At 36.8% G+C, this 14,542-nt stretch overlaps 1 protein-coding gene across 1 annotated transcript in view; it reads right to left on the bottom strand.

Annotated features, from left to right (window-relative positions):
* Nucleotides 1-14,542, bottom strand: part of RTTN (rotatin) — a gene marked incomplete at its 5' end in the record, with an annotated part of 96,930 nt that overhangs the window by 73,934 nt on the left and 8,454 nt on the right. Inside the window, 4 exons of the mRNA XM_082479876.1 lie at nt 971-1,183; nt 5,878-6,048; nt 8,707-8,822; nt 12,342-12,523. Of these exons, the coding sequence (XP_082336002.1) occupies nt 971-1,183; nt 5,878-6,048; nt 8,707-8,822; nt 12,342-12,523 (682 nt within the window). The remainder of the gene's footprint in view (nt 1-970; nt 1,184-5,877; nt 6,049-8,706; nt 8,823-12,341; nt 12,524-14,542) is intronic.

Below are 14,542 nucleotides of genomic sequence, written 5' to 3'. Positions count from 1 at the left end.
AAAACACCCAAGAACAGACTTATCCTTGAATACTTTATGCTTTTAATCAAATTATTATTTTTAAATCAATATGCATTTTATGTGAGAAGAGTATAATGAAAGATTTAACTATTAAAATTTTAACAATTCACTATTAATATTAAAGACCAAGTTTGGGGTTTTTTTCAATTTAAGAACATTCATACATTTTGTTAACAAATACATTAAACGTGAGCCATTTGAATTTGATGGAGTTAACTTCATTGTAAACAGTATTTTATGGGCAAAGTATTGCTTTTATTAAGTTCAGAACCTGCCTATATAAAGGATGATAGATTAACTCAGATTTAAGATAGCACTACATTTACATTGCCATATTTCAGTATTTCATTCATTTATTTTAGTATCAATAGAACAAGTATTTTGCACAATTACTTGTCCATTTGGATAATGGAGAAGAATATTTCCATACTGTGCTAGAATCTCTTAACTAATAAAGCATAGTATATTAGTTGCCTTCATAACAAAGTGAAACAGACAACTCACGCAGACTAGAAGTAGCTGTTTATTAGAGTTACAATTGCCACGTATTTGGGAATTAAAAATTTCTGAATTATTTAAATACTGGGCAACATACATACACACACACTATATATTTAAATAAGAGTATTTACTTCTTTCTTACTTCTTTGCCCATAAAAGGTCTTGTGCCCACTTCCAATCTCCATGTGTTTATTTCTGGTTTTACTTATAATAAGACTTTTTACAAACATCATGAGCAGTACGAGTTTATATGTTTATATAAAGCACTTATATTTATATAAAGCAGTATTTATATAACAAATATAAATTAATAATGTCTTGGAAGGTACGGAATACTTATACTTATGGATTTTCTTCAGCTATGCTAGACTATAGTTTTTACACAGAGAAAGTAGTGGAGGAAAGAAATTTGCATACAGGAAATATTTTATATATTAAAATTCCACACCTTCTTATGAACTTCAGTCATAAAACTACAAGTGCATTCAATCGAATACGCAGCTTCTGAAGCTTGTTTATAAATACTGTAGTTCTCAGTACTCATGTGCTCCAGGTAGGCTGCAACAGATTCATGAATGCTTGGGTGTTCCAAGGAGAAGGACAAGTCCAGAGAGAGAAGAAATAAAGCATTCAGCAAACTCTTTTGTTCAACTTTACTCGCCTTCAAAAAAGAAAACAACTGTCACAATAACAGCCTGAAAATACAGTAAAACCAACAGCATTTGCAGTCATTCAACAAGTACAATTGCTATTGTTGCTACTTAAAAATTAGACAAAGAAACACATATAAAGTTATTTGTGACTTTAGGGCCCTGGGATGGCTGGTTAAGGGATCAGGAGCACAAACAGTGTTCTCCTCTATCCCACCATTTGCAGGGGTTGACGAGGGGATAAATAGGAGGAGCCAGGAAATTAACTCCTGGTTCCGAGACTGGTGCACCCGGCAGGACTTCGGCTTTTTTGATCATGGGCTGATCTACAGGAAACCAGGCACGCTGACAACAGGTGGGGGAAGCCTAACCCGAAGGGGAAGAAAGATCCTGGGAAAAGAATTACCAGGGCTCATCTATAGGGCTTTAAACTAGGTTTGAAGGGGGATGGGGATGAAACCAGGATTACAAAAGTGGTGCCTGGGAGCAGCGTACCAGTGCTTCTGGGTAAAAGTGTTAGCAAGGTCTTGCAGCCTGTCTCAGTGATGGTGGGGGATGGTGAATTGTGTGGCAGCAAAAACATGACAGGTAGTGATAATTTGGTAACTACAGCAGTGTCCGAGCATGATCAGGTGTGAATTAGGGCTTGTCCCCCCAAGAAAGTGGCAGGACAATTAGCCCAGCTGAAGTGCATCTACACTAATGCACGCAGCATGGGGAATAAGCAGGAAGAGCTGGAGGCCATTGTACAGCAAGGAAACTATGATACAGTTGCCATCACAGAAACAGGATGGGAGGACACACACAAGTGGAGTGCTGTAATCAATGGCTACCAACTTTTCAGAAGGAATAGGCAAGGAAGGAGAGGTGTTGAGGTGGCCCTCAATGTTAGGGGCAGTTTTGAATGTCTGGAACTTAACAGTGTGAATGACAGTAGTGTGTATGGATAAGAATTAAGGGGAAGGCCAATAAGGCAGACATCATGATGGGAGTTTGCTATAGACCCCCTAATCAGGATGTAGAAACCAACGAAGTATTCTATAAGCAGCTGGCAGAGGTCTCACGATCATCTGCCCTTGTTCTTGTGGGCGACTTCAACTTCCCAGATGTCTGCTGGAAATACTACGCAGCAGAGAGGGAACTGTCCTGGAGGTTCCTGGCGTGTGCGGAAGACAACTTCCTAACACAGCTGGTGAAGGAACCAACTAGGGGAAGTGCCCTACTGGACCTACTGTTTGTTAACAGAGAAGGTCTTGTCGGGGATGTAAAGGTTGGAGGTCGTCTTGGGCAGAGTGATCATGAAATGATAGAATTTTCAATTCTTGATGAAGCAAGGCAGGGAGCCAGCAGAACTGCCACCTTGGATTTCCGAAGGGCAGACTTTAGCCTGTCTAGGAGCATGGTTGAGAGTGTCCCTTGGGAGGCACTTTTGAAGAGCAAAGGCACCCAGGAAGGCTGGGCATACTTCAAGCAGGTGCTCTTAGAAGCACAGGAGGAGGCCATCCCTTTGTCTCGAAAAACAAGCAGATGGGGAAGAAGACCAGCCTGGCTAAATAGACAGCTTTGGCTGGACCTCAGGAAAAAAAGGAAAGCTTACATTCTCTGGAAAAGGGGGTTGGCAACTTATGAGGACTATCAAGATATAACAAAGCTATGTAGGGGGAAAATGAGAAGGGCCAAAGCTCAATCAGAACTCAGCATGGCCACTGCAGTTAAAGACAATAAGAAGAGATACTTTCAGTATATCAATAGAAAAAGGAAGACTAGGGAAAATGTAGGCCCACTGGTGAATGAGATGGGTACCCTAGTGGGGGAGGACACAGAGAAGGCAGAGTTACTGAATGCCTTCTTTTCTTCAGTCTTCACTGCTAAAGCTGTCCCTCACAAATCCCATACCCTGGAGGCAAGGGGGAAGGTCTGGAGAGAGGAAGATTTTCTCTCAGTTGAGGAGGACCAGGTCAGAGACCACTTGGCCAAGCTGGACATTCATAAGTCCATGGGCCCTGACAGGATGCACCTGCGAGTGCTGAGAGATCTGGCGGATGTTATTGCTAGACCACTCTCCATCGTCTTTGAACGGTCATGGAGAACAGGAGAGGTGCCTGAGGACTGGAGGAAGGCTGACACCACTCCGATCTTCAAAAAAGGCAAGAAGGAGGACCCAGGGAACTACAGGCCGGTTAGTCTCACCTCTGTCCCCGGGAAGGTAATGCAGCGACTTAATCTGGATGTCATCTCCAAACACATTGAGGAACAGGAAGTTATTGGAAGTGGTCAACATGGATTTACCAAGGGTAAATCATGCTTGACCAATCTGATAGCTTTCTATGATGTTATAACTGGTTGGCTGGATGAGGGGAGAGTCATAGATGTCACCTACCTTGACTTTAGCAAGGCTTTTGACACTGTCTCCCATAACATCCTCATTAGGAAGCTGAGGAAGTATGGGCTAGATGAGGTGACAGCGAGGTGGATTGAGAGCTGGCTGTGGGACAGAACTCGGAGGGTTGTGATCAGCGGCACAGAGTCTAGTTGGAGGCCTGTAACCAGTGGTGTCCCCCAGGGGTCAATACTTGGTCCAATTTTGTTCAATATATTCATTAATGACCTGGATGAGGGGACAGAGTGTATCCTCAGCAAGTTTGCTGATGATACCAAACTGGGTGGGGTGGCTGACACCCCAGAGGGTCGTGCTGCCATCCAGCGTGACCTGGACAGGCTGGAGAGCTGGGCAGAGAAGAACCTAATGAGGTTCAACAAAAGCAAGTGCAAGGTCCTGCACCTGGGGAGGAAGAATGCAAAGCACCAGTATAGGTTAGGGGCAGACCTGCTGGGAAGTAGTTCTGAGGAGAAGGGTCTGGGGGTCCTACTAGACAGTAAATTACCCACGATCCAGCAATGTGCCTTTGTTGCCAAAAAGGCCAATGGAATCCTGGGCTGCATAGGGAAGAGTGTGGCCAGTAGTTCGAGGGAGGTCATTCTCCCCCTCTACTCTGCACTGGTGAGGCCACAACTGGAATACTGTGTCCAGTTTTGGGCTCCCCAGTTCAAGAGGGACAGGGAACTGCTGGAGCGAGTCCAGCAAAGGGCAACTAAGATGACTGAGGGATTGGAGCATCTGCCTTATGAGGAAAGGCTGAGAGAGCTGAGACTCTTTAGCCTGGAGAAGAGAAGGCTGCGGGGAAACCTTATTATGGCATACAAGTATCTAAAGGGTGGGCTGAAGGAGGATGGAGCCAGGCTCTTTTCAATGGTTCCCAGTGACAGGACGAGGGGCAACGGGCATAAGTTAGAACATAGGAAGTTCCGTTCAAATACACGGAAAAGCTTCTTTACGGTGAGGGTGACAGAGCACTGGCACAGGCTGCCCAGGGAGGTTGTGGAGTCCCCTTCCCTGGAGATTTTCAAGACGCGCCTGGATGCAGTCCTGAGTGATGTGCTCTGGGCAATCCTGCTTTAGCAGGGGAGTTGGACTAGATGATCTCTAGAGGTCCCTTCCAACTCTGAAACTCCGTGATTCCGTATGAAGATTTTTTTTTTTTTTTCAATTAAAAAGTAAGAGTTCATTAGATGTCAGACATACAACCAGTCACAAAAGTTGTGTATGATCCAGCCACAGCACTAACAACCACAAGCACCATTGGCCAGGGTCAATTTATTGTCTAACCACTAGATGGCAGAGAATACACAGACCACGATTATTTCTGTCTTTAATAAAAAGCTGTCTACAATTCCATGTAGTAATACCACATACTAAGAACTGGGGTTTCTGTTGTTGTTGGTTTGTTTGGTTTTTTTTACTGCAAGTGTTCAGTGTTACTTCAAGTAAAATTTTTACCTAAAATACAGGAGTTTTTTTCCAACTCCTGTCATCTACACAATTGAAATTTTGTATTACGTATATAAGAACGTAAAGACAAAAATGATAAAAAGTCATTACATCAGTATATCTACACTTAGTTGCAGGTTAAAAAGACTACTTACATTAATAGTAAAAGATTTAATATTTGTGACAAAAGCCTGTAACAGAAAAATCAAACTGCTATTCAAATTGAAGAATGTCTAAAAAAGAGCTACACTTCAATAAAAACTCATCTCCCAAAAATGTAAACCCGTTCAGGTTTAAACACCTTTGAACACCTGCCATCCCACAAAAAATTCCAAACATCAGATCCCCCCATCTGAAAGAAACTGGAAAAAAAAACCAAAAGCTACGACAGAACTTCTTTTAAAGAACACTGGAAGCAAAGAATAATTAAAATCACTAAATCACTAAAATGTATGAAATGTAATTGCTTACGATGTTCCATCAGATTAAGAGCAATGATTTAAACATTATGTAGTTCTAGTCTTACTTGCATGCATACTATAAACAAGCAGGGGGCAGCATAGCTTTGCAAACTATGCATCATACCAGAAAAAACACTATAGGAGGAAAAACAAGATTGAGTTTCAGAAACTCATTAAAAAAAAGTATTAAAAATATTTTTTGAAGACTTGGCATCTGCAGAAGATTCTGCAGAATGCACCAATAACTGAAGAATGGACAAGGCTTCTGTGATCATACATCAGCCAATGTAAATCAGCTTAATTTCTCTGTCCAGTGGCTATTCTCTCAGTATTAAATCACTGAGGAAAATATCACTTTTTGCTCTCTTAAAATGCAAAATCAAAAGACAATCACTTTAAATTAGTGATGGCATACCTTTTCTACAGGGAGAAGTATTTGCAGCAATCTAACAGTGAAGAGTGAAATGCTAATAAATGACATTCTGTGATGCACCAACATCATCTCGGGCTGCTCTGTACTTGTATTTGTTTTGTGATATAATATAGTTTCTCCGAGCAAACCTAAGATCAGAAGCAATTTGTCTTTCTGAAAAGAAAATCAGTAATACAATCATTAGATTTAACTGAAACATTACTGTATCTTTACAGTGTTTATACAGCACCAATAGCTTCATTAATTATGCCAATTATACAAAATAATGTAAAGATGCAGAAATGATATAAAATACACAGCATTTTGTTTGTGATCTTAACAGAACTGGGCATTAGTTCTAGACCTCATTCTACTTTCATTTGCAGTTCTGAATACTTTGGTCAGTAATTACCCATTACAGGTTACTCTTCCCACCCGTCCCCCCTTTTCCTCCCCCCCTTAATTCCTTTTGAACTTCTGCAATTTTAACTGTTTTGAAGTTCACTTTTAATACAGAAATATTAAGAGGTGGTTTGAAGCTGCTGATAAAGCTTTACCATAAAACTAAAAAAAAAAAAAAAAAAAAAAAAAAAGAAAATTAAAGGAAAGAAAAACAATCCACAATCCCAACCTTGAGAAAAATCAAATGTTTTTATGCCTATTCATTCTAAGAGCAGCACATTTCTGAGATTATGTAAAATCTTACTTGAGAATCACTATCATTTGGATAAACCCAGCTCACTGGCACTGGATAAAACAAAATTAGTTTCTAGAATTTTGGTCACCTGAAAGAGCCAGGTTTGTACTTAAGGACACTATAACAAAAGTAGAATTAATTTCAGTTGCCAGTTTTGGAAGGCCAAATAATGACTAAGAAGGCAATAGCACATGTGAGATTTATCTTATTAATTCCAGAAATTTATAATCACTGTTAAGCAATTAAGTACTATTTATCTGCCTCAACAGAGTTGAAGAAAACGACAAGAAGCAATTGACTAAATCAAATCAGTCTTTAAAAGTAATTATCAACACATGTTATTACACAGTAAGATGAAAAGGATTCATTTTCCTTTTCAGGATTTGAAAAAAGTAAGTATCTCTCTGCCATGGAGTCTCAAATCAACAGTAGATTCAAAACATGTATTCCTCCCTCAGACAGGGATGTATCAAAGTTATCTGCTCCAAATAAGCTAAGGGGTTACGGCAATCTGCGGTATCCAACTTTTTGACACGGCAGAATCAAACTGTGCTTAAGTACACATGACAAAACTGGACACCAGTAAAAATTTTAATTGGGAGGAAGGAAGCATAAACACATAGGTAAAATACACACAGTTACAAACTTAAGTATTTTTGAATGGGATTTCCAAAATATGTAGTTTTCATAAAGATATTCCAGTGCAGAGTTTTAAAATTAGATAAACAAAGGAACATAAAGCAATGAAGTTATGCAAGAAATGTTTCCAAGTTTCCTAAAAAGGAGACACAAGACTTCCTTCCCTTGGAGCTTATACAAAACACAAAGAATAATGTTTTCTAAGCACTGAAGCCTAACAACTCTAAAAACACAGCCTATTTCTGTTAAAAAAAAAATAATTATTTGATGCACTACTGAATAATATAAAGGTAAACTTAACAGTTGTTTTCTACAATTGTGCAGTTACTTTTTATTTACCCAAACAGTAAGAAAGATAAATAGTTGTCTCTTATCTCCTGCTTTGTAATTGCTTTATCAAAGTTAGCTTTACTGAATTGCACTGGACAGTCCAACTCTGCATCACAAATCTATGCAGATTCACAACTTTCAATGGGAGGTGATTTTTTATATCTGAAAAGTATTTTACTAATAAATCTCAAAGTTCTAACAATGGAATAAAGTTATATCAGCAAAGCTTTTTTTTTTTTTTGCCTTTTTTTTTTTAAATCAATATAATTGTATACAACTACCCAGCTTATTTGCAGAGTTTTGCTTGTTAGTAGTCTGGAAATAACCATTATCCTACTAACAGCAATCATTATGAGGTACATGTGATGATGCTCACAGTTTCTACCGTAGTTTGATAGATTTACATGCAATGGAATGTAGTCAGGTCATACAACAACTAGACAAAATATCATATTAAGCTTCTTAGATTTAATGTTCTGCAAGGAATCTTCACTACTGATGATGTTGATCGATTGTTTTGACAGATCAGTACACTAAATTTGGAGAAAAAAGTTCTCATTCGCTGCTAAGCCCTATAGATAATACAAATATCATCATTTGCAAAATAGAGAACAGGGAAGCCTACAGTAATATATTAATTAATAATTATTGCAATACCACTGTTTCATATTCAGTGGTATTTTCAAGAATTCTAACTTGTGTCATGTGCATTTAAGACTACATTTAGCTCAAGTTTTTAGGCAAGTTTCAGTCTGCAACTTTGGTATGTTTGTTACATACATAAGCCATGCTGGTTTATGTTTCAGCTTTCAGTTGTCTTCAAAAAAGCAGGTGATCTGTAATTCACTAATTTGATATTTCATGTATATAACAACTCTCAACTGTTCTCAGGTATGTATTTCCATCAATTTAAATTGTTTGGTCAACAGCACCTTAATGCTTTGAATCTGTCCTGGGACAAAAAGCCTTCTCCTTTCTTTTCCAGCCAAACAATAGAATTAAGGATAGCTGAAATCTGTGCAGGGATCAGTAAGTTTTGTCTAAGAAACGGATACCATGTATCTTACAACTCCAGCCTTGGATCTATGAATCGCTGCAGAAAATGTCAGAGGCTTATATAAAAGCAGGCTGTTAAATATGGCTGATCAAGGCCTAAAGAATCTTACCAATTCCAATGCAAAAAGGCTATCATCTTCCCAAACATTTTCAGAAATAGCATCACTGATAAGCGACATGTCTTCAACAAGCAATTCAAGAACTTCCATTGTCACTCTTCTGCTACCTAGGAATACAAATGAGAGGATAAATTCAAATACAGACAAAATATTGTATTATGATATTCAGAAAACACCGTTTTGAACAAGTGATTATTCCAAATTTGAAATTCTGATATTTTAATTTTCCTATACACTCCTATTAAACTAATGCTAACTGCCCTCAACCACCAATAGCTCTGAATCACAGAAGACAACAGCTAGCCAAAATCACAACAGAAGATATTAAAGCAGTCATATACTTGAAAAAAAGGCTGCATTTCCTTAAATCCAATAGTACCACATAAACTTTATTGCATCTGAAAATCCAATTACTGGACTTCTTGGAAGTTCAGAATAAAGTCACTTATTTCCACCACGCAGACAGCTAGGCTACAGATCTTCCACATATATTATCTAGACCTATTAATCTGCATTTTTGGAATCGCAGGAGTGGCTTTCTTCCTGAATTATTTTGTTGGATTTCTTCTTTTGAAAGGTAAGGAACTGAATATCCACTTTCCTTCATAACAATTTTCCCTCCTTGTTTTTAGGCTAACATTTATTAATTTTCACTGCTCCTTTTGACTCTGTATCTCTTAACAACAAGGCTATTCTGGGCTGTCTATTAGTGATTTTTATACTTTGTACAGTTTTATCCTTGAATAGAGGGCTGCAAAGAAACCTGGCCCAAGCTTAAACGTTTACAGCCTACATTTACTACAAATATGCACACACCCTCCAATAATCCCTTATTATGAGACAATAGCAAAACAGTCAGAGGTTAGAAGGTTTCATGAAGAACAAGGCAGAATATCTGGCCACAGACCAAATATTTTTAACCTCATACAACAGAGGATGCCAAAATCGCCTAGCATCCTAGGGAACCATACAGTGACAGTTTTCCCCAAATACTCGATTTAGTGCAACTGTTGGCTTAGTTAGTTGTTGATGGTATGTTTCTATTTAAAACCATGGATGGATTTCACACACCACCATTGAATTTCCAATTTATTTTTTTAATTACCATAAAAATTTTCAATCCTTCAAAATCTGTTAACAAAAAAAAAAGCAAGCTCTACTGCTTGTTATGATTGAACATTAATTTCTTTGTCACTTTTTCTATCTTTGGTAGATTTTATACACTGTACAAGCCTTGTTGATATACTCGAGGAAAAAAACATATACGTGTGTGTGTGTGACTGACTATGTAGTGACAATGACCACAGCTCATGCAATTTGTAGCTTAAGCGATCTGCTCTGAGTTGAGCATATGGCAGAGAATGGCACAGGGCCTTTTTGAAATCTTGCTTTTTCCTGTCTCACAGAACTGCTGATTTCCATTTATTTTAGGCAAAATGTTGCCAATTTGAAGGCCTGAAAACTCCAAAAAGCACTTTTTCTCTCTTCACAATTCTCTTGCAAATTCTTCATCAAATTTCTATGTTTAAAACATTTGAAAGGTACCTTAATAAATTTCTCCATTTTAATGCACGTAATAAAAAATGGTGGTCTTGAGTTACAGTTTCAGAAATATTTTTAAGTCAATAACTAAACATAACATCTGCAACAACACTTTGCTGTAGCTGTCATGATCTACAGACATGCAAGTTCATTCCACCATACTCTTACATGAATGTACCAGGAAAATACTCATTTCCCAACACCTGTGGCAATTAGTATGTGCTAAGAGTTTATTACTAAATGCACAGCAAGACAGATATAATCAATGACTGCAAAACAAATCTTTTGCTGTTCAAACGTAAATAATTGTCTTTAAGACATGCAGTATTAACACTGAACTGTAACCTAGTATGTTAGCTTAAAACTGATTGGGGGGGGAACACCAAAAAAAAAAAAAAAAACAAACAAAAAAAAAAAAACAAACCACAAAACAAAGAACCCAAAACCCACACCGCTATTGATTTCTGAAATGACTTCACTCACAAGACAGGTCAGCACAAAGGAAGAAAAATTCCAATGAACACCTCCACAGGGAACAGAATTTGCGCTTAACTGAAATATACATTATATTGTAAAATACAAGCAAGTGAATTTTACAGTAAGCTTACTGTTTTTCCTTTACCCAGTAATTTAAACAGCAAGAAGAAAATCTACACTATAGCTATTGATGTTACTGAAGCAAATAATTCAGAAAACATGAGAAACAGTGTGTTACTGTCTCACAGTATCACAGTGTGCCTTCAGATCAGAGGATTTCAGATCAATGGCAACAGGATAAAAATATTAATTTGCTTACAACCTATGTCTCATTACAGCAAAGTGGAAGAAAGAAGAAATGTGATCTAGTAGAGTTTAAAAAGTGTAAAAAAACCTGAGGGCAAGAGAAACAAAGACAGATCAACTTCATCTGAAAATGAAACTACTTTAGTTTATGATAAGATGCAAACAAAAAAATCTTGAAAGATGGAAAAACTCACTATATTTTAATTCTGCAGATTTGAAGTGACATGCGCTAGAAATGGAAAAGATAGAAAAGATATTTTCTGCAGTTTTACATTATAAATAAAAGAGAAGATGCCAGAAGTCATGAATGTGCTTGTGAAGAATTAATATTTAAACATCACTGTTCTAAAGGGGGAAAACAAAACTTTTATTCATTTTGGTTTGGTTTATTACCAAATAAATGAGGATTGAATAATTTTCTTGCAGACACAGATTAATGCTGGTGTTACCATGAAATACACAAGTAAATTAGTATTTTGTGACAGAACAGAAAGTCATAAGAAGTTATAAACAGTCATGAAAACAATTGTAAATGGAAATTTGATACATATTTCATACAATTTTTATAAGTTAAAGCCTCTACCTAGCTCAGGAAATGTTGACAAGTATATTAAATAAATATTTTAGTATTCTAGTCATAGATAGGTACACATTTCCAGCTCCTATATTTGGAAACCTTACCAAGTTTACGATTACCTGTTTTGAATGACATTGTTTTACAACTAAATACTATTTTAGACAACCTAAGAGCAAAAAGACTGTCCTTTAAAAAGACTTTTTAATTCAGGAGCTTTGTAAGTTAAAATAAAAATCATTAGTTGCAATGAGATTATTATTACTTATGTTTTTTAACACATAATTATAATTTGTTACTGCATGCATAAGAATAAAAATAAACCTTTCCCAAGAATTTTTGTTTATTATTTCTTGAACTGGAGGAAAACTCTATGCTCAAAGGGATCAGAACACGTTTTGTGAAGCGTGGTTATTTTTTCATCTTCCTGAATGGTATTTTATTCAGCTACGCCATTCTTCCACCACACAAACACTTCTTCCTATCACTACTTCTCACAATCACTGAAAACCACTTGAAAACTCTGCAGCAATTCTGGAAATTAACCGGAAGATTCGAGCTTTACGACCCGAATAAATTCCCCAGAAAAGAACTGTTATAACAAGCTATATCAGTAATCACCTATACCTTATTTATTGGTGTTACCCTCCTCATAATACCAACTTCTTAAAATGTTTGTACTAAAGATGTGAAGGATACATAAGTGCTTAATTCAGAGCTTTCTCACCTGTTCTTAGAAGAGGTATTGCATTTTCCAAGATGGAAACACAAAACTGAGGAAGGCTAAGCTGCTTCATCTGTAATTCCAAAGTGTCCTCATTTTCAATATCTGGTAGGTCAATATGTCCTACGTCAAGTGGGGAATGCAGAGGGATTCTGGAGTTTGCATTTGCTTGAGTACTGTTTCCACTTAAAACAACAAACAAAACAAAATAAACAAAAAAGAGACATAGTTAACTCTTGCAAAGAGAAAACCCATATATGCATAGATGTTAAAAATAGCATCAAGCATTTTAAGGTCCTCCTTCCTTAATGCATACCCTTCCTTCCATTTCAGTCTTTCCCTGCTATCCACTCAGTGTTGCAGGAAGAGGGGGATTTTGTTTGGTTGGGTTTTTAAATGTCAGAATTGGTAGCATCACAAGTGAATGCCTACTATTTTGGCAGTCATATTCAAATGCACTTAGAAATGTGTACTGGAAGAAATACACATGCAATGAATACGATGTTACAAGAGAAAAATTAGTTGATTTGAAACGTTATTTTTGATGAACAAAGTCTATCAGTTGCTTGGAGCCAGGCCACTTACTAAATGACATTTCAGTCTGAACTATACCTACTACATTAAAACCATTCTATGCGGCTAGCCACAAGATTCCTTAGAAGGAGAATTCCGTAAGCGTGCCCTATGTTTAAGCCTGTAAGACTTCTTTGTCCACTGTAAAACTGAAAATATCCCGTTGTTGAAGAAAACCTTAAGTGCAACCAAATATATATTATAAAATACATAGTTATTTTATATATATGATTTTTAATTATGAGCTCCAGATATAGTTCATACTTTTATTATTTTCCAACTGCTTTCAAAAAGAATCTAATTCTATTGGCAGCTTTATAATTAATATAACTCAGAACAAATGTTTTTTTAATGTCTTTTCTTATCCTAAACAATATTCAGCAATCTTGAATTGCTTTAAAAACCTGTATGACTTTTATAGCTGTTTTTTTGCTTGGTTGCTTTTTTACTATTAAACAAGCTGAAGAAACTGAGTTGTGGCATGACAGTGTTACATTATATTGTCTAACTAAGTGTAAAAGATGTCTAAAGAATAGCAATTAAGAATTTAAAAGCCAACTGATTATAAGAGGTCAATAGAAGACTATAAGAAAAATAGAAGAGTTCACCAATATGTAGTGGCTAATTGCACTTACCAGAGGAAGGAGAGGTATCAATTGTAAAAACAATGCAGAGGAGGAAAGGTTAAGTTTCCAGGCAGAATTTGAAACAGACAAACAGATAGATTGAAGAGTCTCAAGATTTAAGAACAAGGAAAAAGAAGAGTTACATATAAAATGGCAATAAACAAATAATTTGTATTACAATTATGTTGAAAAAGACAAGATTCACTAAAAGCAGCTCTGCCATACCAAAATCAGCAATGTCAGAGCAACACTACAGTCATTTCCCCCTATCATATTTTCTGTTCAACATCACGTTTTTCTTTATGCTGTCTCTGGGATAAATTATATCTTTGTAAGAAATGGGATTCATGGGTGGTGAGCAACTCTACTGCAGCACACAGGTGCAAGAAGATAAAAGTGTACAGTCATGAACAGCTTATAATATGGCCTTATACTTTTAATAAATTACTGCTCCCTGGACTGTAGATGTCTCATCATGGCCCTGACTGGTTCCTACTCTTACATAGGTTTCCTTACTACGCTGATAGCCAGGCCATTCCTATCTCTTGCGCAATACACACCAGCTATTAAACTCTTAACTGTTCAACTGCAGAAAATGGTCAGGTCCCAGAACACATAAAACCTTGAGTTCATTTACACTGCCATATTAGTTGCATGATAAAAAATTAATACATTAGACTCAAGATGAGTAGAAATAACCTCTTAATATAATGACTCTCAAGACGCATTTACAATTAACTACATAAGCTATTCTCATCTGTAATACTACAGACTCAAAAAAACTACCAACAAGCACACAGTAAGGATTCACAAGAATTTTTAAATTCCTACACACTAAAAAGACATTGGTTCTTGAAGAGCAGCTTTAAGTCTGTTGTGCCAAGATAAGTAACAAAGCGACACACAAACAACCTCAAAATTTTGAGGTTATACAGACAATTGACAATTACATATAGGTGTTTGACTTTTAGATGATATGCAACTGAAATTTGTTGTCAGATTTAA

This window comes from Vanellus vanellus, assembly GCF_965231255.1.
Source record: "Vanellus vanellus genome assembly, chromosome: 2".
Lineage (NCBI taxonomy): Eukaryota > Metazoa > Chordata > Aves > Charadriiformes > Charadriidae > Vanellus > Vanellus vanellus.
Note: the sequence above shows the minus strand (reverse complement) of the source record. Positions and strands in the feature narration are given on the sequence as shown.